The following is a 25,825-nucleotide window of genomic DNA, read 5'->3' as shown; positions in this document are numbered from 1 at the left end:
ATGCAGAAAACGTGAAACCATTATTATTCGCCCATGAGTTTAAATTATCTAAAGAAATCTGCATGAAATGACGAATAATTTCTCTATTTTTGCCACTAATAGATATAACATTATCATCAGCAAACTGAATCAAATAACATCCATTTGGAATAATGGAAATCATGTCCCTTGTAAATAAATTATACAAAAAGGGACTCAAACAGGAACCCTGAGGAAGTCCAAAATAACTATAACGAATCATTTTTGATGATCCATTATGGAAAAAGTGCATAATTTTGAAAGAAAACAAATTGCACAGGAAATTTGAAAAAATATAAGGAATTTTACAATCATTCATTTTTTCAAATAATAAATCTATCAAAACAGAATCATATGCACCAGAAACATCAAGGAATGTAGAAACAACATCTTGTTTCTTATTGAGCGATAGCTCAATATGTGAAGTTAAAATGCCAACACAATCCCGAGTACCACGACCTTTTCTGAAACCATATTGGGATGATGAAAAAATGTTATTTTTTTCAGCCCATAGTTCAAGGCGATTTAAAATCATTCTTTCCATTAGTTTCCTCAGACATGATAATAAACTAATAGGTCTTCTACTGTCAACTGATGAAGGGTTTTTATCAGGTTTCAGAATACTTATTACTTTAATGGAACGCCATTCAGAAGGCAAAGTATTCTGAAATAGAAATGAATTATACAAAGAAAGTAAATACATCTTTCCTTCAAGTGGTAAATTTTTCAATACAATAAATTTTATGTTGTCAATACCTGGAGCAGTATTCTTGGTAATAGAAAGGGCCAAATCCATTTCCTCAATGGAAAACTCATTGCAAAGGTCTGGGAAATAATTGTAACATTGATGTTTTCTAAATGTTATTGGGGTAGGAACAAAATCAGGACAAATTTTAGAACCAAACTGTTCAATCCAATCTTCTGAATACCCCAATACAGATGATGGCGGATTTCTATAATTTCTCAAATTTCGAGCAACGGACCACAATTTAGACAATGATGTCTGTGAATCAAGATTTTCAACAAAATTTTTCCAATAATTTCGTTTTTTGAATTTACAAACTCGAGTAAACTGAGCTTCAGTTTTACAATATAAAACATAATGATCTCTACATCCAGAATGTCTAAATTTTTTGAAAGCATCTGATTTGTTTTTTAAGGCAATGGAGCAGTCATGATCCCACCAAAACGAAGGATTTTTTCTTTTGGAAAAATTAGAAGTAATTTTTTTCGTTTGAGATTTATACAAACATTGAATCAATATTTTTGAAAAGTAATTATAATTTTGAATGGGGGAAAGCGAGTCATCAGAACCAATTAGAGCTAAAGAAATTAGATCAGAAAATTTAACCCAGTCAACATTTTTTGTTAAATCGGGAACAAAAGGTTCTTGAGTAAATTTATCACTAATATGATTCTCAATGGATATTATAATAGGTAAATGATCACTACCATTTGGATCATTTGTAATTTTCCAAAACGATTTCAAGGCTAAATTATTTGAACAAATGGATAAATCTATACACGAATGACGTGCAGGAGGAACAGCAACTCTAGTGAAAGACCCATCATTGAGAACATTTAAATTTAATTCATCAATTAAATCCAAGATTAATGATCCTCTGCCATCAGTAAAATCACTACCCCAAGCTAAATTATGAGCATTCAAATCACCAAGAATATAAAAAGGTGAAGGAACGTTATTCAAAAGTGCTTTTAATTCTGGCAATGTAAACCTTGCTTGGGGCGGAATGTAAATACAAACAATTGAAAATTCCAAACCATTATGTTTGACAGAAATAATAATATATTCAATTTGAGAATCAAATGAAAAATCTAAATATTTAAATTCAATGTTTTCACGAATACCGATCATTACACCTCCAAATGAAACATTCCGATCCTTTCGAATTATATTGAAAGATGGAATTCGAAAATGTTTAGTATCCACTAGCCACGTTTCATTTAAACAGAAAATATCAATGTCATAATTTGTTATCAATGCTTTAAGTCTGTCGATTTTTGGAATAATACTTCGACAGTTCCATTGAAGAATATTCAAATCTCTATTTTTGAATCCCGCCATTTTTAACAAAACAAAGAACTAATGAGGGGTCCAAAAGAGTTTAACTTTTCAAGAATAGTAGCCAAAAACGGTAACAATTTTTTGATTAATTTCTTCCAAAAATCATTTAATCCCAAAAATTCTACTAAATCCTCCAAAATATTTAAAATGGAATTACTATCATTAGTATTACCATTGTTTTGAGATGTGTCATTAGTGTTTTGATTATTTTTGTTTTCAGAAAAAGTAAAACTATCTCTCTGAAAACCAGGAATGTTTCGAGGTGGGGTTTTCATAGGAGGAAAATTTACATCATATGATGTTGATGGCTGAGGATTTGAACTACCGTCATGAGTGTTAGATTTTTTACTATTTCTTTTTCTTTTTATAGGTGGTTTATAAACAAAAGTGTTATTATCCCCATTTGAATCCTGAGAAACAACATCATGAGATAATGGTGCAAAAATGTTATCAGAAGTTATGTTGTCAGTGGATTTAACAATTTGAGAATATGAAAATTTATTTCTATTTTTTATTTTTAAATTGAATTGTTTTTGATGATCAATGTATACTGAACATTCTTTCAAAAGATTATGTTTTTTACCACAATGAATACAGACATCAGAATGTTTATTGCATTCTGATGAAGAGTGCATTCCACCACATTTGGAACATTTTGATTTATTGGAACAAAATTGCGATGTGTGTCCAAAAAGAAGACAACGATCGCAGTGCATAATTTTTGGATAGAAAAGCCTAACATCAAATTCAACATTATCAACAACAACATAATCAGGAAGCACAGTTCCTTCAAATGTTATTTTGATACAGTTTGAATGTGAATATGAGGATTCCTTATCAGTGAAAATTAGTTTAGATAAGCGAACGCAATCTAAAACTTTCACTGGAGCAATGGCTTTATTTTTGAATACTCCAGAACCACGATTTAAAATTTTATCGCATTCCAGAGATTCGTCATAAATTATTCCGTTAATTTCACACGAGTCGCACGGAGCATAAACTCGATATGAATTGAAAAACAACTTGGACTCTAGCAATGCATTGGCATCGTCACGTGATCCAAAAACAATCCTCAATTTGTCAAGTGAAATCTTTTTGATCTCCTTGACCGATTTGTATATTTTGTAAACTTCAGAAGCAATCAAAAGAACATTTATAGGCTTTTCTTTTTTACGGAAAAATACTACAAAAGGTCCCAAATATGTTGACGGATATGTTTTCACACGAAAGGGTTTAACTTTGGAAGTAGTTTCATCAGAAACAACAGGAGCTACTTCCCCGTCAGTCTCCATGACGGAAAAATGACGGGGATTGCTTTAAATTATCAATACCAAAGTACACTACACTACTAAACTAAATAATAAAAAGAAAAGTAATACTTAACAAACACGAATAAACTTCAGTAACTCGAACAATGAAACTTGAACTTCAAATTGTGGAAACGGCCAAAGCAAACTTCCTCTCCTCCTCAAATTTATCTTCTCGTTTGAATGGACTGCAAAGCTTCAGGGGGGTTCAGAATGAACAACACAACGACAGCAGGGCAAAACAAAACTTGATCAGCGTCCAAAACCAAATATCCGGAAAACAGCTTGAATCTTGAAAAATGAAACTATTCTGGTTCACTCCAATCGTTGTTCAATCAATACAGCATACGAAAGCTCGCCACAGTGGTCCAACTCGTCAAAGTAGAAATTCGCCTGAAAAACAGAAAAAACTTGACAGCGCAGAAAAAAAGACCTGTAACCCGGTCAAGGCCTACTTACCGAGTTTTTGATCTGCTAAATGTTATTAAGTTGCATTTTTTCACATTCAATTCTAACAAGCTTTTTTACACCATAGATAGAATATATTAATTTCATTGTGGAATACATCGAAGTCTTCATCATTTCTAATTTCCAGAAAGAGTTTCATGTCGTCGGCATATATTAATACTCTCATTTTTTTTTTCAGAATGAAAGAAATGTCATTAACATACAAAATAAAAAGAAGAGGCCCTAAATGCGAGCCTTGGGGACACCTGAAGTGACTTGAATTGGATTTGAATGATGTGTTTGAACTCAGCAAACGACTCGAACGGGCACTTGAATGCTCTTGAATGCATCTCAGTTGAAGCAAGTGTTTACATTGTTCAACTCGTGCGGTTCGTACACTGAAATAAATTTTGTTGTGGAAACTACCGATTCCATAGTAAAATTACTAACCGTACCTATGATTCCTTTCCTGGACACGCATTTCAAAACTCAGTGTGGTTAAAAATACAATGCTCAGTTGTTAAATTCAGATTATTTTTAGTAATGTTAACTGCACTGCTAGTTATGTTGACAGTGTTTTAGTAGAATTAACATGAAATTGTTGTCGATTGAGAATCATAGGTACGGTTAGTAATTTTACTATGGAATCGGTAGTTTCCACAACAAAATTTATTTCAGTGTACGTAACTGTAACTGTGTGTATGTAATTGAATTGAATTCACCTCACTTGGCAGATGCCTTGTATTCAACTCAAATGAATCGCGAGTTTAGACGGGGCAATTGAGATGATTTAGTTTGACTTGAATGAAAAAGTTCAACATGTTGAACTTTCATTCAAGTCAAGTCAGTTGCTCTAGTGAGATGAATGGTGGTGTTTACACGTTCAATTCGCATTCAATTGGACATTTTCAACTGACTGGAATCAAGTCACTTGCACTGTCTGAACCAGGCTTAAAAATGAGAGTTTTTATTTTAGAGTTTAGAAGATACCATTTTACATTTGCTGATGTTGGTGGTAAAAATAGAAGTAGAAGAGAAAAATAGCTCGGAAGTTTATTTAGTGATTAGAAAGGAATTTGCAATAGAAATAGTTTCATGAGTGATCAGTTGCCGAAATACGGATCAGGTTTCGTTGGACGATCACATATAAATATCACGGAGAAAAATCAATGTAGTTTGAATCAACAAACATGTTTGTTGAACTGCAAACTGGAAAAATAGTCGTTCCAAACTGTAATTTTGTTGCATTAAATTCACCATTTCAGTTTGAAACAAACTGGATAATTTGTTGTTTTAACTACGGCGTCCTACTATGAGACAACAACAAAATTAGTTGTTTTAAACCAATCAGTTTGTTGTTTCTACAAAACCTACAGTTTATATTTACTAACACACGGGTTGTTCTCTTTCGGCATAACAAATCAAACTATGAGGTTGATTTTACTACCGAAACGGTTGAAGCGAACTAAAATTTTTGTTGGAGAAGTAATAACTAACATCTTGGTTTGAAACCTGTGAGAAACAAACTAACTTTTTAGTTTGTTTCATGTTTCCTCATCGTCATTGCATGCTTCGATGCAAACATGAATTTGTCGGGATATAGCAATCACCGACTCCCACCGAGTTCAACCCTGAGCAGCGGGCGAGAGCGAAACTCGCCACATCATCTGGCAACATCCCTTCGCTTGCCGCTACACACCAACACATGCAAGTCGGGCTCTCTACCGACGGTGCCAGCAGAGTGTGAATCATTCCAGTTTCAACCGTGTATCGAGTAGCATAATAAAGTATCCTTTTCCTTTCGTTTGTAGTAAAACCGCGTTTAGTTATTCCCGAGTGAAAAGCATTCCCACTGCCTTGCTTGTTCGCCAACAGAATTGCATCCACTCGAATTTAGCCCACGTTGTGTGATTGCTGAAACGCAGTCATTTAAGATAAATTAAAGTGCAGTATTATTTATTCTGAAGTCCTTAAGGTAGGTAAATGCATTTTCATCTCATTTCTCAGTGTCCTCACATGCAGTAAACGCAATAAAGTGCATTACATCCTAATCCACTTAGATCACAATGGCTGATGAAGCTGAATTGTTTCCAGTAACAACATCACAGCCACCGCCCGCCATGGCCGCAAGCTTGGCTGCCAACGAAAGCTCCAAAAAGGACAAGGCTGCCGACTACCCCCGGAACCCACATGGACAGCTGCTATGGGAATCCAGACCGTATCCATCGAAAGTGTGATTTATGTTGTCATCGTGGAAGCTACTTATTTCAACCTTAAAGTTCACCACAATGCCGAACAATAATCGGCCGTAAAGGTGCCCTTCAATACAACAATCGCCGCATCGCTATACGTGAGGAGTCCATACATTTGTCTGGACATTTTTCTACATTGTTTACTTTTATCATAAGTTTTATGTATGATTTCATTATCCAGATATGAAGAATGTAAATAAGAGACATTTCAATAAAATCTACGAATACTCCAACAAACAGTTATTTATCAGATTTTGTTCATAATATTAGCCCAATAACAGCTGGGGATAAATAAAACATGCTGGTTATTTTAACCGGCATCGTTAGTATTTATTACAAACCAAACGGTTTGTTTCAAACGGCAAATTCATTGGAGCAATCTACGAGCGTTAGTTGAAACAACTAACGGAAACGGTTGTTATCTCAAATGTCAAAATCGAACAACCGGCTTATTAGTAAATTCAAACCGATATTTGTTGTTTCAACCCACGCTGAAATGAACTAATGTCGTTTTCGTTTTTGATTCAGTTCCAACCTGGGTTGGAACTGGATGAGATCACAGTTTCAACCCCAACCCGACTTCGGTTTCGCTTGTACTAAAGTTTGTTTGAGTTTGTTTGTTTACACATTTTCCGCCAATCCAGTTCCAACCCAGGTTCAAAAACGAATTCGACATAAGGTGTCAATTAAATACAACTACCGGGGGTAGTCAAATCAAACCGAAATTTCGTTCGTGCCGATTTCAACCTGAAATGCCGGTTAAATTAAACTGAAATTTGATTGTATTTACTAATAATTTTTCTCCGTGATTGTAAATAGCAAATTTGATATGCTATTAGAGTGGAAAGTAACGAAGTGAAATAATCCGTGATATTTTCCGAGCCGCGGATGTTGGTTGGACAGTTGAGCCCCGACGGAAGAAGACAGGTTGGACAGCAGACTCTGAAACTAGGTAAATTATTGCTTTTTTCACTGAAAATTTTCCTTGCTTAGATGAACAGCATGACGTTTTCTTCCAGCGAAGGCTTACGCGATACAGAAAATCGCTGAAATTCACACCAACACTGCAGAAAATCTGTCAACAATAACTCAATACACATGCATTTTCAGCGAAAAGATCTATTTGCGTGACAACAATCCACTCCCATGACTACCGGGCGGCCGCCGTCAAATATCAGGATTGCCAACTGTCCGGCGACTTCTGTCAGTTTTCTTTGTCGCCGAATTTGGCGCTGGGTCTTCGGCGCGGAAACCCAAAGGTGGGAATAAAATTTTAGGGTTTGCGCGCAATATTTGAAAAATCAAATAAAGTAGATGTAAACATAATATTGATAACAAAAATCGGACACGCACGACGAGGACGAGACCGTCTACACAGTAGTTCTAAACTGAATTTAAAAAGAGGACATAATTCGTAAATTAGTTTTCTTATATTTGTTATTGATATGGCCTAAAACACAAATATTTATAACGATTCAATATTGCGTCGCCTGAAAAGAAAGGTGGAAGGAAAGCCGTTAGAGGAGGAAAAACAAACTAAAATTGTAAGTGTATACTCATTCGAATTAAGAAAATGCTAAATTGCATGATTATTGGCGATACGGTTAATTAATTATTTGCAGTTTGATTTTTTTTTATTTCTTTTTATTTGTGAATTTTAACTTAAGCTAATTCTTCACAAAACAAAGTTTGATTTGCCACAATAAAAGGCCGATTCATAAAAATTGTTTGGGGGCCATCCATTAAGTACGTTCCGGTCTTGGGGGGGGGAGGGTGGGGGTTTGTGAAAGTGTGACAAGCAATGTATTATGTATAGGAAAAACACGTACGAAGGGGGGAGGGGGGTTAAATTTTCCCAATTTTAGCGTGACGTACTTAATCGATGCTCCCTTGCGCCGATTTGATCCGAACACCAAAGTTTTGCTCAAACATCATCAAATTCGACAAGGAATCATTTCATTGCAGAAACGAAGAATTTATCATGTCGCCAGAAATTCAGCTCAAATATAGTACTCCACCAAATGTATTTCATCGATTGTTTCGTTCACTATTTGTTCGTTTGTTAAGTTGGAGTTAAACTCTTGTTTTTTACAGACATCGTGATGCAGCTTCGAAACTCTCGTATTCAGAAGTTCAACATATGATGCGGAAGGCGAGAAGTACATGCTTCCCCCCAGTTCCGTCAACAGTGAGCGAATTCAGCGAGATTATGACATCTGACAAAGCCGCCGGGTTCCGTTCAATTGACGGGGATCCGTTTTACTACGGTTCTACAGGAGAAGCGGGGAATCAAACGATGTTCTTCATTGTTCCAGCCACAAAGAATGCCCTCCGTGTGGCAGCGGAGACAACTTTATCCTTCGACGGAACTTTTAAAACAAAGCCTGCGATGTTTGGGCAGCTGTTTATGGCATACGCCAAAGTGAACGAAAAGGTATGTTAGCTATCCAGCATTTTACGAGCCCTAATAGCCGCCAAAATATGCTCGTTTTTTGGTAGGGATCAAGTGATTTCATTTTCGTTTATTTAGTATTAAAACTGAGTATATAAAACTGAATCAACAATATTTCTCCATACACGGTTCGTGGCTGCCGTTCTCCATCCTCGGTCGCGCCCAATGCTCGCCAAGTCACGCTCCACCTGATCCGCCCATTGTGGTCTCTGCGCTCCACGCCTTCTTGTGCCAATCGGATCTGTCGCGAACACCAACTTTGCAGGGTTGTTGTCCGGCATTCTTGCAACATGCCCTATCCATCGTATCCTTCCGGCTTTGGCCACCTTCTGGATGCTGGGTTTGCTGTAAAGTGCAGCGAGCTCGTGGTTCATTCTACTCCGCCACACACCGTTCTTCTGCACACCACCGAAGATCGCTCTTAGCACGCGTCGCTCGAAAACTCCGAGTGCTTGCAGGTCCTCCTCGAGGATGGTCCATGTCTCGTGTCCATAGAGGACCACTGGTCTTATTGGGGTTTTGTACATGGTGCATTTGGTGCGTGGGTGATTCGTTTTAGACCGCAGCTTCTTCTGGAGCCCGTAGTAAGCCCGACTTCCGCTGATGATGCGCCTTCGAATTTCACGACTCACGTTGTTGTCAGCCATCAGTAAGGATCCGAGGTAGACGAGGTTGATATTTAGTCTAATTCGTGCAATGATATAATGCTTGTGGTTACTGGGAGTCCATCACCTTGTCGCAGTTCCCGGCGAGATTCTAATGAACTGGATAGTTCACCCGAAATGCTTACGCAGTTTTACACACCGTCCATCGTTGCTTTAATCAATCTAGTCAGCTTCCCAGGAAAGCCGTTTTCGTCCATGATTTTCCATAGCTCTGTGCGGTCGATACTGTCGTATGCCGCTTTGAAGTCGATGAACAGGTGATACGTTGGGACCTGGTATTCATGGCATTTCTGGAGGATTTGCCGTACAGTGAAGATCTGGTCCGTTGTCGACCGGCCGTCGATGAAATCAGCTTGATAACTTCCCACGAACTCATTCGTTTTATGTGACAGACGACGGAAGATGATCTGGGATAGCATTTTGTAGGCAGCATTCAAAATAGTGATCGCTCTGAAGTTCTCACATTGCAAATGGTCGCCTTTCTTGTGAATGGGGCAGATTTCCCCTTCATTCCACTCCTCCGGTAGCTGTTCGGTTTCCTAGATCCTGACTATCAGCCGGTGCAGACAGGTGGCCAACTTTTCTAGGCCCATCTTGATGAGTTCAGCTGCGATACCATTCTTTCTAGCTGCTTTGGTGGTTTTGAGCTGGTGAATGGCTTAACTTTCCTCAGCGTGGGAGTTGGTTCATTCCCGTCCTCCGCTGCACTGGTGCCGTCGTTTTCTCCGTTGCCGTGGTCTCCCGTGCCTACGTTCTCCACGCAATCAGGTGCTGATCGAAGTGCTGCTTCCACCTTTCGATCACCTCGCGTCGTTCGTCAAGAGGCCTCCGTCTTAATCCCTGCACGAAGCCGTTGCGGGATGCGTTGAGCTTCTGATAGAACTTCCGTATTTTTGGGAACGGCACAGCAGTTACATTTCTTCGCACTCCACTTCTTCCAGGCGGCGCTTTTTATCCCGAAAGATGCGAGTCAGCTGTTTCTGCTTCTGCTTGTAACGTTCCACGTTCTGTCGGGTCCCGTGCTGCAGCATTACCGCCCGCGCTGCGTTCTTCTCCAAAACCGTTCTGCACTCCTCGTCGAACCATTCGGTCGGAGGTTGAAAGTGGACTGTTGTGCGGCGGCGGTGTCGAGCGATGGAGATGAGATGGGAGGAAAAGGATGCATGACGGAGACGGTCTGGGTGATGGACGAAACTTCCATGCACATAGGATGTGGTGGTTCGATTATCGTCGGCTGATGGCAGATACTCTCTAAAATAAAAGCTCTCATTTTTGAGTAGCGCCCATGCCGCACAGGGACTGTGCAAAATACACCCAAGTAACCACAGTGCTGAAGCTTTATTGCATGCAGATATACGGTGTATTTAGTGCAATCATTACTTTACATGCAAACTTAAGGTTGATTTAAAGTGGAAGTGGGCAATTATAGAATCAAATTAGGATTATACTGGTATAATCTTGAAGCAGTCGCATAATTGCCCATTTCCACTTTAAATCAACTTTAAGTTTGCATGTAAAGTAATGATTGCTCTAAGTACACCGTATATCTGCATGCAATAAGGCTTCAGCACCGTGGTTACTTGGGCATGCTCATATGAGCGTACGAGCAATTTAAAAAAAATGTGTGTTTCGAACACAGTCATGTGCGGCATGGATGTTTACTAAAAATGTGCAGGCCGAACACATTTTTGAGCGTAGCCGTTTTTGCGTGTACGATCACGCTGTGGATGGGCGGTTTGTCTGTTGATCCTTTCGTGCATGCTCGTCCACGTTGTTGTTGAATGGGCAGTAGAACGGCGTGGAGTGTGGTAGAAAAAATAGGGGCAAAATATTCGCGGGTTGCCACTTCGCGTTGGCGCGAACAATACTGTATCTTTCACAAAATAAAGCTATACTTTTAATTTTACAGATCCATCCTCTAGCGTTCATGCCTGCAGAGAATGAACACCCGACAACCGAACAATATAAGAACATATTACAGAGGGTTAAGGCCGAGCTTGGTACGGTGAAAGTTACAGTTACGGTGAGCGATTTCGAGAAGCCCCTCATAAACGCTTGTCGGGAAGTGTTTTCGCAGGCAACTCACCAGGGATGTTTATTTCACTTTAAGCAGGTAATTATATAATTAAACATTAATCATTTTATGGCTATATCGGTCTTTTTCTACTCAGTATAAGGGAGTAGAGTTCGAAGTGGATAATGAAATGATAGGTATGATAGTATTCGCTAGGTTGCGAACATGTGTGAAAATTTATAGAAAGTGAAATTAGGCAAGTAGGTCATGTATTGAACGAATTCATCGAATGCGTGAAACTTCTGCCGTACGACCAGTACTTTTAAACAGATCGGCTTGGTTGGTAGTTCATACCACCAATACCAAGACTGGCAAAAGTTTCAGACACCCGACTGCCTGTATTGTTCTGTTTTCATCACAAGTTCTATCGATCGGTAGCTTTTTCGGAATTCGCACTCCGTTCATAGCGGTATGCCTATATCGCGGCGTGTTCTTCCTAGCTTAGCTTTATTGTAATGAATACATCATCGTTTCTGCTCCTGTTTGACGTTTGCTCACTACCGCCATCTTGTGACGGCTTGTCCAGACACGGCATGATTCGCATTGGGCGATTACGATTTCGTGACGATGATTTTTATATAGATTGCTCTAGGTGTTACGTCTGTTTCTTTATGAATACTTGTTGATAAAGGATAACATTAAATAGTATCTTCATCTTGGAAAGCGATGAGCTTGATGTAGCGAAAGTTTAGAAATTTATTAAGAAAGGGTGCTATTACTTTTTAACAAGGATCAGAAATTCGTACCTAAACCCAGGTAGATAATAGGTACATTTTTTCTGCACAGACTAACAGACGTATCACATGGAAAAAAAATGTGATTAAAATCATCGTCACGAAAACCTAATCGTCCAATGTTACAGAGTATTTGAACTAATCAATATAAAGAGGAACGATGTGAAGATAGTAGAAAGACGTCTGTTTGTCTGTGCTAATTCTAGATTGAGTTTAAATAAGGGCGAAAGTAACATGAGAGAGTTCTCTTCATCGACTCTCTCTTCTGCAAATTAAAGTGACAAGATGCAAATTCAATCGAACTTTTTACACTTAGACGCAAGATTGCATCGCAACCTAGCGATTTATGACCATAAAGTGCAATCAAACTTGCATCTTGTCACTTTAATTTGAGGAAGAGAGAGTCGATGAAGAGAACTCTCTCATGTTACTTTCGCCCTTATTTAAACTCAATCTAGAATTGTATAATGTACACCAAGAAAGTTTTCTACTCAGTAACTGAGTTGGTCTTACTCAGAAATCGAAAAATCCTTTGTATTCTTACTCAGAATCAGCTAAAAGTGGGACAACCCATTGCCAATGGGTTGTCCCACTTTTAACGGAAACTGAGTAAGAATACAAATCTCGCGCTTAGTATCATACGGGCGTAACTACAATGATCAATTTCTCTTCATCGACTTTCTCTTTGGTTAATAACTTGGCCGGCAAATCATTTTCGGATGTTTTTGTTGTTTTAGTAACTAGATCCAGTCGCCATATACCGAAATACACCGAGAGATAATCCAAATATTGGTAGTATTTCCCGGAATAATCCGAAGAGAAAGTCGATGAAGAGAAATCGATCATTGTAGATGCGCCTGTATGATACTAAACGCGAGAAATGATTTTTCGATTTCTGAGTAAGACCAACTCAGTCACTGAGTAGAAAATTTCCTCGGTGTATCGATTTCTACGTACATCCAAAATATCTAAGGTGGAAAGGATTCTAATATGAATTTAATTACAGGCCGTGAAACGATACATTGTGGTTAAGGTCGGCGTACACCCAACATCAAAAGATTATAACGTTTATCGGATGGCTTTACAACTCCCACACCTACCGGCAAATAAAATGATGGAGGGTGTGAAAGTTGTAACTGAATATATAAAGAAACATACCGAGGATGTCGAGAAGGCCGAAGATTTTGGCCGATATCTGCGGCTGCAGTGGCTACGGAACATCAGCCCATTAATCTACTCTACCTATCGTTCCGATATAACAACCAACAACGTAGCCGAGAGTTACCACTCCTTGCTGTTGCGCGAAGTGGGAGTGTCGCCGTCTCCGTGGGTGTTTGTAGGTTTGTATAATACACAATGTACCTACAAACAGACGTAACACTTGAACATTTATAAATTCTAAACATAGTCACTGGAAAACTAGCGCAAATTTATGTAAACATTAGTGTTTCGCCAACCGTGAACTAGATGGCTGTAAAACGCCACTGGTGATTTGTTTTCCAACTATGGGAGCTTGCACAGTGACGTCACTTTTTATCTCCTTCTTTTTCTCTACTACGACGTCGAAATTTTGAGGGCAATGTTTACTTTTTGTATGAGAATTTGCGAGGTTATGTAAGCCTCTATAAACTATAGGAATCGCCCGCTAAATGAGTGTACGATGTATGTAATTAGAGTGCCACGTCTGTTTGTCTGTGGTATAAGCCTATATTCAAACTACGTTTTCTAAAAGGAATGTGGTGTAGAACAAAGCCAGTGAAAACAGAAATCACTTCAGTGATAAATAATTTTGTTTTACAGAAAAAATAATTGGATTATCTAAAACAGTGGCACTAGAGATTAGCAGAGGAGATCAGGCGCTAATGTACAGACGGCAGCAGAGTGAACGGCAAAAAGTGGTCCAACTGTGTACGGCGGCATTCGATGAGGACGGTGATGTGCAAAAATTTTTGCTATCTTTAAATGATAGCAAGAAAAATATCGAATGTTGCAGCATGCAGATGGCAGACAATGATCTCATCATTGCTTTAGATGGTAAAGCCTGGAACGCAATGGTTGCGTTGCGGATGCTTTTACATTTCTCTAACATGTTTCCCTACTAACCAACTACCTGCCCTCTTTTCTTCTCGCCCTTATAGTATGCGTATCATGCACGAAGTATGCAGCGATAACCTTACAACCTTGCATGCACAAACCTTATTGTGGAACCTGCGTCTGGCCGGCCCTTGCATCTAACAAGCTATGTCCTCTTTGTTCGGCGCCATGGTCCGGTATCCTGAAAGACACCGAATAGCATTGCCCTCTGTTCCCATCATCTTTATGTCAGCGTTCTTAGTACATCAATTGCTACAGATTTTTTTAATACATACCTAATAACAGCAGATTATTAACAAAAAATAACACGGTAACCCATGTCACCTTACTCATAACCTTAATGGTATTAATCAAATCTAATTTATTTTTTTCCATAATCCACAGCGGAGGAAGATGGATTGGATGAGACGGTTGATAACTCCGAAGACAATAGACTAAAATCACTAAAATAGTCCAACTCAGGACGACGACGATGACCATCCAAACATGGTCAACTTCGAAAGACCGAAACGTAGAACATGCCGTCGATCGAGGAAGTTTGAAGTACGATAGAAGACTACGAGAACTTGGTCACTAACAAGAATCAGCGCGTCTGGGCTATCCTGCAGAAGGAGGACGCCAAAGTTTCGATGTTTATGATGATGGTGCCGTTCAAATGGTGAGTGTTTACTGAAGATAATCTCAATCTTGAGACAGAAGAACGGGAAGAGAAGGAACCTCCACCATCTCCAAAATACAAGCCGAGTCGCTCACGGATAAAGACTCAAAAGCGAGACAATGACATGAACAACAATGAAAACAATGAACAACAATGACGATGATAGTACGAATTAGAGCAGATAGAGTTCTTGCAGCGCGAAGAAGAAACTGAAAGTTCCGATGCTGAAGATCAAGTTCGAAGGACTGAAGAAGAACCTCAGCCACACTGGTCTCCTCCGAAGCCAGTCTACGGACCACCGGTATGTTACTTTATCATAGCTTATTTTATAAAATTATAAACTAATCTACCAATTCACAGAAACCTACCTACGTCATTCAACCAACATAGCCTTCCCTCCGAAACCAGTCAATGGATCTTCGAAGCCCGTCTACGGACCACCGAAACCGATCTTCACCGCTCAGCAGACCTTCGGACATCACTCCTCTGCTCACGTTCCCCAACCCCAGCAGAGATCGAATGCGACGGATGGAATTCGATTGCCGGCCCAGTTGACCAGGATCCACCCAACCAGGTAGAAATCCACGCTCCGGAATTCTCGTATGGACCTCCTCCCAGCGATGACTTCCTTGGTGACGGTCATCAACAAATCTCTGGTGGCGACATTGGTCTTCAACTGCCTCGTTTGAATCCGGGACCGTCGTTCAACAGCGACCTCAACCTGTACGGCGGACTAGAACAGCGAAAGGGAAACAGCTGAAGTAGGTGTTGGGTACTCTAGGGTCAAGTGGATTTTCAACCATTTTCGTTCGTTTTCAGAGTTATTCGAGCTTCATCTCTGACTCTTATGGAGCACCACCGCTCGATTTGTACGCCCCAGGTAGCTACAAGCCATCGTTCGTGAAGCCACTACCTCTACGGACCACCGGTATGTTACTTTATCATAGCTTATTTTATAAAATTATAAACTAATCTACCAATTCACAGAAACCTACCTACGTCATTCAACCAACATAGCCTTCCCTCCGAAACCAGTCAATGGATCTTCGAAGCCCGTCTACGGACCACCGAAACCGATCTTCACCGCTCAGCAGACCTTCGGACATCACTCCTCTGCTCACGTTCCCCAACCCCAGCAGAGATCGAATGCGACGGATGGAATTCGATTGCCGGCCCAGTTTACCAGGATCCACCCAACCAGGTAGAAATCCACGCTCCGGAATTCTCGTATGGACCTCCTCCCAGCGATGACTTCCTTGGTGACGGTCATCAACAAATCTCTGGTGGCATTGGTCTTCAACTGCCTCGTTTGAATCCGGGACCGTCGTTCAACAGCGACCTCAACCTGTACGGCGGACTAGAACAGCGAAAGGGAAACAGCTGAAGTAGGTGTTGGGTACTCTAGGGTCAAGTGGATTTTCAACCATTTTCGTTCGTTTTCAGAGTTATTCGAGCTTCATCTCTGACTCTTATGGAGCACCACCGCTCGATTTGTACGCCCCAGGTAGCTACAAGCCATCGTTCGTGAAGCCACTACCTCCTCCTCCATCAAAACCTTAGTTCCCACCATCGCCAATCTACGGAATTTCTCACCGGCCAGCCCTCTACCAACACGGTTTCGCCATTTCCAACGGATCTATCAGCGGTAACTTGAAATGATGGTCCGGACCAATTGCCAATGACTGAAACGTGTTATAGGCCATTCCAGCTAATTGCCGATCACCCACCCATACCATCCTGCCTCATTAAATCCAATGGACACACCGTCGAACAGCTGGATTCGCATCCAAGCCACACTACTCCCGCCGCCAGCCAGTGACATCGCAACTGCTCCGGTCGCCAGCACACTCCCATCCGAACCGCCCAAGCCGTTCCTGACACCGCATCAGTACACGGAAGCTCTCACCATTCCGTGCCATTCTGGCCTCAACGTCCTTCCGACCTTTTCCACCGGCTGCGGTCACCATCCGGAGCTGTTGGGGACGCTGCCCGGAGTTCTCGGGACACGGTAATGACCAGTAGTACTTTGGAGCATTGGGCGCCCAGGCCTACATCTGCGAAGAATCCAACAGCATCGACTCCAGCTATGGATCACCACCTTTGGGAGTCGTCATTGATGATTTCCGCACCGCTCTTCAATTGTCCGGAAGTGAATCCGTTTCTGCATCGAGCCTGTCTAGTCTTAGTGCGGACTCGGTGATCTCGAACTTGTTTCCTCCCAGAAATCGCGCTGCCTGGCCTGACCATCCCGGTGTAAGGCCAGGTTTCTGGCTGACGATCGTGTCGGTCATGGTGGATCAAGTGGAGCTGCACCAACCACTCTTGTCCGTCATCGAACAACCGCAGTCGAACTTCCAACAGTCATCCTTGTACGATCCGAACATCGACCACAGCGAGGTGTCCGTGTTCTTAAAAAGTCCCGAAGGCCAAAAAACCATAACCGATCAACCAAGGGCACCCTCCGGATCCATTCACAAGCGATAAGCGGCCATATCCGAAGGGCAATAGTCAACCATTTCGAGTGAGTGTCAAGAGAGCGAGTTGAGAGATCCTCGGGGATACGTTAGTTGTTTTACGCAATTCAGTATTATAATTTCTATTTTATAATACTCATTTCAGTTTCATAATGGCCTAGTTTTCCGCACTGGTTCCGCACTCAAATGAGTTGCGTAATGTTCACTATGCAACTCATTTGAATTGCATTATAAACATTATGCAACTCAGATGATTTGTATAATGAAAAAATCATAGCATAATTTCTGTTTTGCATTACTTAATAATAATAAGCTAGTTTACTCCACGTGCTAGCATGGATGTTTTCGATCACCTGGCAATCATTTTGACTCATTTATCCATAATCAGTTCAGAAGCATAATACTGAAATGAGATGTTCGGCAAACTTGTAGATAAGTCACACACAATACGCGACGCGACACAAGACAACACTTATCGTTCTTACAATCGTTGTCTTGTGTCGCGTTGCGTATTGTGTGTGTCGTGTAGTTCGTTAGTGCAACTGTAAAGTATATTGTTGTAGATAAGTGTTTTTCCTACAATTATCACCAAGGACGCTATATCCTAAATCTCATATATGCGGCGTGAGTGCGCTAGTACCACCTACTCATACTAAACGATCGAAATATCCGATCGTTTAGTATGAGTAGGTGGTACTAACACTTTCACGCCGTAAATATAAGAGTTAGAATTTGGCGTCCTTGGTGATAATTGTAGGAAAAACAATAATCTACAAGTTTGTCGAACATCACATTTTAATATAAGGCTTCTGAACTGAGTTATAGACAAATGAGTCAAATGATTGCCAGATGATCAAAAACATCCTTGCGTGCTAGTGTGTCATTAAGGCCTACTTTTCCTCATTTCATTATGCAACAATTTGCTTCTTAAGCAAATTTTCAAATACAGGTCGGGCTCGATTATCCGGAGTATTGATTTTTATTTCGCTCCGGATAATCGAATTCTCCGGACAATCGAATCACGAAAAAATATTTATGCAATTCAGTATCATAATTTATATTTTATATAACTCATTTTGGTATCATAATGGCCATTTTTTCCGAACTGGTTCATTATGCAACTGAAATGAGTTGCATAATGAAAAATAGTTGTATATTGTTCATAATGCAACTTATTTGAATTGCATTATGAACATTATGCAACTCAAATGGGTTGCATTATGAAAAAAATCATTGCATATAATTGTGTATGGAACTCGTTGCAAAACTCGATTTTTTAGCACTCTTCGTATTTATCCAACTCGACAAGCCTCGTTGGATAAATGTACGGCTCGTGCTGAAAAAATCAACTTTTTGCAACTCGTTACATAAATAACTAATTTAATTTTAATTTTAAAACGCATGGAAAAGTATATGTTTTTGTCGAGTTATGTGCATGAAGCAGTGACGTAGTAAGAAATTTGAATTAGGGGCCTCCATAAATTACGTGACACATTTTTTTTCTTTCCTCCTAGGCATACCGCTTTAATGAGACCCCTGAAGTTTTTGTATTGGTTTTCACACTATGTTGAATTCCCCCTCTCCTCGTAAAGCGTGACGTAAGTTATAGGCGTTCCTTTACAGTGGGGCCTTGATTGTATTTTAGGCTGACAAAATCGGCTTATTTTTTTTTGTGCATTTTGAACTCCATAAAAAGGTTCTGATTCTATCAACGGAAACAATATAGTTAAAGTGGGATGGTGAAGGGGTGTGGTTTATGTTGATTTTTGTCAGTTTTGATGAACGAGAAAAAAATGTAATGAATAGGGCTGTAGGGTAGGGCGGGGCAAGATGAGCACCCTAAGGATAACGTAGAGTTTATTCAAAGAATAAGGATATCAAGAACGCCCACTCCGCTGATGCTCGGGGACACTAGGGGTAGGCGGGGCAATATGGACACCCTGGGCAGAATGGACTTGGACACCCTGAATATTTTGAAATATGCGAACTTTTTTGAACTTTTAATGAATAGAGAATATAGTCCATTTGTCTAAAACGTAGTTTCAGGAAAGAAACATTCGAAATTAAAATTATACTTGATTTTACACGAAAAAGTTGCGTTCTCCGTTTTTTGTGCATGGAAATTATAATTTTCACACCATCTAAAAGAAGATTTAGTGATTAATTTATTGCAAGTCGATTAAAAGCTGATATTTCTAGAACACATGCAAGTAGTTTTGCGGTATCTACATGCTTAATCAAGTTTGGAAATATCTTCTGCTGCCGGGGCAAAATGAACACTCACCTTTTTGAAAGAAGCGGCAAGGGAAAAATATAACCTAAATCACAAACCAACCAAATTCTTCGATTTCAGTATATTTTCGGTTGGATGTTCACTATAGTAGACATAGGGTGAAACAAATTGGTCAAAAAACGACAGCAGTGGAAAATAGTTGTTCTAGGCACAGCTGTACATGCCGACAAAAACGAAGCTTTATCCAAAACAGCCTGAATTTAAATTGACTGAACAAAACTGAACTACTTCGGCGTATTATTCATCCATAATAGTTGTTTTGTAATGAAATGACTTTATAGGTGTAAATAATGTACGAAATTTGTAAAAGTCCCATGGTGTCCATATTGCCCCGTATGCTTGAAGACGGTCATGAAAAACTAACATTTTTCAAAACAGTATTTGAAGTGGATAAATAATTTTTCTTCGTGAGCATTCTTATGCAATAGATGCTAAATAGACTTTAAAAGGATACATGTAAGGTTTCGGGAATTTTAACCTTATCAATTACGGACTACGCGATCGAAACGAATTCAACTCTTTATTTCACCATCTGTTATCAGCCTGGTATCTCGATCAAAACTAAACCGAATTCACACAATACATTTCAGAGCTATTTATCGTTGACTTGCAGTTGTCATACTAGGGATGATCATTTTAGTCCTAACATTCGGCAACCCTGACCACCATCGGACTCCGATGGTGAATTGTCGTTGGAGACAGAGAAAATAGGTAGAGAAGCGAATAGTGTGAAACCAAAAATACCTTATCGAACCGTCAAACTGGTATCCTAATGAACAAAATCAACAAACCTTGACGATTGCCGCATAAGTAAAGATAAGTATTGCATTCGTTTCAAACATATTTTCACCAAAGTTTCCAAATATCATGGATGACAGTGCAAACAACATTGATTCCTTGAATTAATGAAAATTGTTCCATTTTGGAACATCAGTTTGACAATATCTAGTTAATAAAACAACAGTATAAATAGTTTTCAAATGCGGTATGCAAGATAGGCACTACCTTCGATGGGTGGATTAATCAGCTTTACTGCAGTTGCCAGCATCCGAGTGATGAAATCAAAACAGAAAAAGTGTTGCCGTTCAGGCGGCTGTTCACTCTTCGCTTCTCTACCTATTTTCTCTGGTTGGAGATATCGTCCATGTCGCTTCCATAACTTTCACGGCTATGGTTTACGGTTCGCCAATCGCATTTCTTCATCATCCTGGGAAACTTTCGCATGACATCGCATTGAGTTGGCCCGTAATAGAAATTATGAAGAAACGTTGAACATCATTGCTGTTGATTTTTCTGGTCACGTTTACCCTTAGAATGATGCTGTCGTCGATGTGGGCCAACCGAGCACATTATTTGTTGGAAGCAGCCTGGACATGATGAATTTTGTTGCAACCCTAGCTTTAATTCATTTTGTCTGTTGGCTGGAACCGACACACATTGCTGCTTATGCGTGTCTTCTTTGCTGGGTTGAAACACACAATCTCCATTCACTTTTTCACTGCTTTGTGTATTGTTCAAATAACTCGCTTGTTGGATGGTATTGTTCTGAACATGATCGTTCTTATTTTGCATATTAGCAACTTTAACATGCAAATCGTGAATCTCGCGCACAGCCTCACGAAATTCGTCCTTCACTACTAGCTTGTGATACTAATTCTGCGATATTTTGATTCAAACGTATTAACTGCACTTCCAAATACTCGTAAATGTTGGTTTGTTCATATGGAGCACACACTTCCCATTGGAAGCTTGGGTCCGTTTGACCCCGTGTAACCGCATCCATTTCACCAACCTTCTAACTGTTTTCACGTATTCGGCCACGTATCCTGAAGCTATTGGTTCCCGGACGAGCCCCCAATTTGTAAGGTTTCGGCAATTTTAACCAAGTAAGCCTCATCAATTACAGACTACGCGATCGAAACGAATTCAACTCTTTATTTCACCGTCTGTTATCAGCCTGGTACCTCGATCAAAACTAAACCGAATTCACACAATACATTTCAGAGCTATTTATCGTTGACTTGCAGTTGCCATACTAGGGATGATCATTTTAGTTCTAACATACATGTAGGTATCAAAAAACTAAACTTTTTTGACATCTTGCCAGGTAAAGTTGGCAAAAACCTTAGGGTGTCCATATTGCCCCGCCTACCCCTACCGCAGCGCTATCTGCGGATGAAAGCTCAACCTTCATGCGATAGTGCGCGTTACTGATTGTATGCAGATACCAAAACATACGCACACCATCTTCCCTTATGACAAATCACGAACACTGTTACATAGAGCCAAGGCTGCGACCATTCATTTGCAAAGATTTAGGCTCAGTGTACTAGTTATGGCTATATACTTCAAATTCGCCATAGTTGATTTTCAACCTTTAAAGATACAAATCAACAAGAAAAAAATCGTGAACAACAGATCACGAACACAAAAGATGATTGCAATCATTCAAACTTCACAATTTGCTCAAATTATGGTAGAAATAAATCATTTTCCTTAACTTTTCGGCCTCCTTGCACCCTATTTCGCCATAGTGTACCAGTTATGGCAACTCCCATAAGGGATGCATGTAAATAGTGCGAAGTGAAACCTAAATTAACAAATGTGTCCATAACTGGTACAGGGTTCCTATCATTGGCACACGCCGTAATAAATACTAAAAGTAGTTTTGGCTCCGTTTCTACATTTTTCCTGTAAAGTATTAAAACAAATCAATCATTTGACTTATTGTTTACATTCGTCGGTCTTCTTCTTATTTTTGTAGAAATAGTTTTTCTTAGGTGGTGCGATAACTGGTACAGGCACCCTACATTCATTTGTTATTATCTCAGTTCAGAAGCATGCTATCGAAAAACAATGTATGGATGAATTTAACCTTGTAGTTTTTTTTTGAAAATTTGCCGAATAACATTGGGGTCGCAAACGTACTACAGATAAAACTACAAGGTTAAATTCATCCATACATTGATTTTCGATAGCATGCTTCTAAACTGAGATAATAGCAAATGAACGTAAATCTTTGCAAATGAATGGTCGCAACCTTGCATAGAGCTTCCACATTGAAACGCTTAGAGAGCACCACTTGTTTTGTCGCTTGACGTTTTCATAGAAAAAGACAAGAGAGGGCATTCTTTCTATTTTTATTCTTTGGTTTATTGAAAGTTATCACAATTTTTCAAAGTACCTTTCAGTAGTTCTTTTCGATAACATGTTTTCTATCACCCATAAACATGGCAGGGTTCAAAATTCACAATAAGGATGATTTATTTGACTAAACAAAAATATGTTTTATGGTCAGTTCAAACATGCTGCGGGGCAAGAAGAGCACTTCATTAAAATCAAAATATACAGTGGTTGAAATGGTAAATCTTCTTTATTGCTATGGTATCACGTTCTAAAATGATCAGTTTTTTTTTCGATTATTAAAAAAATGACGAGTTTAACTTTATACAAAATGACCCGAAAAGCAATGAACGATTATTAAGTGACTTATTTTTAGAAATTAACGCAACCAAATAGTTGCAGAGAATACGGAAACCTATGTTCGGCACTATTGAGTGGATTACAATCAATAATTTTTTTTTTCTATACTCCCATCAGGGGTGCTCATCTTGCCCCACAGTAGGAAAATAACTAAGATTGAATAAATTTTAACGTTTGTTTTAAGAAAATATTTCCTAATGCAAGTTAAAATGCTTTACAGTAAGCTAGTAATGGTCGCTGATAATCAAAATTCTGGAGCAACATTTGAAAAGGGCCCAAGAGGTCTTGTGTCTTTTTTCGAAAACGCTCCGTAGGGCATAACAGCAGCCCGCCCACGCAAATGAACACCGTTATCCGAAAGATCGAAGTTTGCTCTATCTGATAACGGTCTTAGTTTTTGTAAATAAGCTGAGGGGGGCTCAGGAGCGACGTGTGAAGTCATTGTTTACCAATGCTTGTATGCCCTTTTCAAATGTTGCTCCAGAATTATGGTAAAAATTTGATTCTAACATAAAAATCATATTTTATTCTGATTATAAGAAAATGCTAAACATTTAACGATGTTGTGATAATTTGATATTCTGAATCTGCACGTCAAACAGAACCAAAATTCTAATTTTCATGTATTTTGGTGCCCGTGAACCTATTAAAAAATCAATTTGATGTTTGTCTGGAAGTGATTTTTCATATCACCCCTCGTCGCAGTTTGTACGGCGCGAATCTGTCAAACAGTCATTTATTACGTAATCGACTATTTTTGAACCCCCCTCCGTAACGCTTTTTTGTATGAAAATCCTATTTTTGTTTTGTATAAACCGTAACGCTCGGCAATATTCTCCCCCTCCCCCTAGAGCGTTATGTAATTTGTGGACAACGCCTTAGCGGGGGGGGGGGGGGGGGGTGGGGGGGGGGGTTCAAAAATTGTAGATTATAGCGTTACGTAATAAATGGATGCTGCCATATTTCTAGTTTTTTTCCGGTAATTATGAATTCTCGGCTTTTTCCCGGTTCGCTGGTCACTCTGGTTTATCGACCTACACCACACATCGGGCGCATGCCCCCAATTAGACCCAAGATTAATCGTTCAATTTCTATGTTCTTTTGCTTTTCGTTTCATCGGATCAGCTGCGACCGTCAGCATTATTAATTTATGCACTGGTGCTCACGATCAATATCGATGCCCAACATCGTGAGGTACCCATCGCCGATACCTAAAGACTGCCACCCTCGTGCTTATTCATTGGAAGTACCGGCTTCAGTATATGGAGCACCTACAGTAGCATAGTATCCAGCAACTCTACCAAACCCTCGATCGAGCCGAACAAGGAGTACGGCGTACCGGTACAAAACTTTGGACCGCCCAATATCAACATCGAGTACGGACAATCAGCTCCAGCCCCAAAACTCATCTCTTATCCACCGAAACCCAATCTCCACCCCAACCTTAATCACATCATCCACCGAAGAAGCAGTCTTCCTTCCTTGGTTTTTTTTTTCTCGACGTTTGGATTCGCAGGCTAAGAGGAGCGCCACCAGCTAGTACCATCACCACCAACTACCTCAACCACAATATGAACCTCCTCCGAAGCCAATCTACGGACCACCGGTATGTCACTTTATCCACAGAGAACAGACATCCAAGTCCAGTTCCGAAACTGTGTAAGGAATTTAACGGCCATTTGAAATCGGCAACACAAGTGGCAATAGCGTGGCGCTGCAATCGGTTAAGTTCCCATACTAATTTAATTCACCACTTGAAATGTTTCAATTCACCACTGACTGTGGCAATATGGTGTTTGGTGGCGTTAGTGTTGTCATCGTGTATTGGTTTGCAACCTTACTCAAGTAAAGATTCAAATCCTTACACAACTTTCCGAATGAAATTTGTTATAGCCTGGATGTCTGTTCTCTGTGCTTTATCATAGCTTGTTTCACAAAATTTAAACTACCCACCAATTCACAGAAACCTACGTACGTCATTCATCCAACCTGTCCCTCCGAAACCAGTATATGGACCCCGAAGCTTAAGGCTTAAGCTCATCTACGACCCACCGAATCACCGATCTTTACCGCTCAGCAGACCTTCGGACATCACTCCTTTGCTCACGTTCTCCCACCCAACCAAACCAGAGATCAAGTGCGATGGATGGAAACCGATTGCCAGGATCCACCCAGCCAGGTAGAAATCGACGCTCCGGATCCTCGTATGGACCTCCTCCCAGCGGTGATTTCCTTGAAGGCTCTGGTTCGACCTCAACCTAGACCGGAAAAAGGAAACAGCTGAAGTAGGTGTTGGACATTCTAGGGTCAAGTGGATTTTCAACCAATTTCATTCAAACTTTATATCGAATCATCTCTGACTCTTATGGAGGACCACCGCTCGATTCGTATGCCCAGGTACCTACAAGCCATCGTTTGGGAAGACACTGCCTCTACCTCCACCACTATATCCACCAAAACGTCAGTTCTCACCATCGCCAATTTACGGAGTTCCTCACCAGCCAGTCCTCTCCCAACACGGTCTCGCCATCTCCCACGACTCTATCAGTGGTAACATGAAACCATAGTTCGAACCAATTGTACCATCATACCAGCCAATTGCCTACCGCCCACCCGTACAATTCATTATGAATCCATTGGACACACCGTCGAAAAACTAAATAAATTCGTATCCAAGCCACACTACTCCGGAGATGTTTACCTCCCGCCGCCAAACAGTAACATCACAACTGCTCCGACTGCCAGCAACCGCGCCATTCCAACCTCCAGGGATGGCATTGCGCTCTGA

General features: G+C 40.1%; 1 protein-coding gene and 2 pseudogenes across 5 annotated transcripts in view; all 3 read left to right on the top strand.

The window, feature by feature from the left end:
• LOC109418354 (uncharacterized) overlaps positions 1-16,047 on the top strand; it is a 23,926-nt gene extending 7,879 nt beyond the window's left edge. For 2 of the 5 annotated variants that reach the window (XM_062855928.1, XM_062855926.1), the window contains exons 3-11: positions 8,205-8,544; positions 11,137-11,340; positions 13,042-13,375; positions 13,836-14,069; positions 14,174-14,439; positions 14,514-15,088; positions 15,148-15,548; positions 15,607-15,715; positions 15,775-16,047. In XM_062855928.1, the coding sequence (XP_062711912.1) occupies positions 8,251-8,544; positions 11,137-11,340; positions 13,042-13,375; positions 13,836-14,069; positions 14,174-14,328 (1,221 nt within the window). In that variant the 5' untranslated portion in view covers positions 8,205-8,250 and the 3' untranslated portion in view covers positions 14,329-14,439; positions 14,514-15,088; positions 15,148-15,548; positions 15,607-15,715; positions 15,775-16,047. Of the gene's footprint in view, positions 1-7,383; positions 7,655-7,889; positions 8,134-8,204; positions 8,545-11,136; positions 11,341-13,041; positions 13,376-13,835; positions 14,070-14,173; positions 14,440-14,513; positions 15,089-15,147; positions 15,549-15,606; positions 15,716-15,774 lie in introns of those variants that run through there. The other 3 variants (XM_062855929.1, XM_062855930.1, XM_062855927.1) reach the window with 3 other exon arrangements.
• Positions 16,035-25,444, top strand: LOC115253711 (uncharacterized; annotated as a pseudogene).
• LOC115253877 (uncharacterized) lies at positions 17,448-25,825 on the top strand (annotated as a pseudogene).

This window comes from Aedes albopictus, chromosome 3, assembly GCF_035046485.1.
Source record: "Aedes albopictus strain Foshan chromosome 3, AalbF5, whole genome shotgun sequence".
NCBI lineage: Eukaryota > Metazoa > Arthropoda > Insecta > Diptera > Culicidae > Aedes > Aedes albopictus.
Note: the sequence above shows the minus strand (reverse complement) of the source record. Positions and strands in the feature narration are given on the sequence as shown.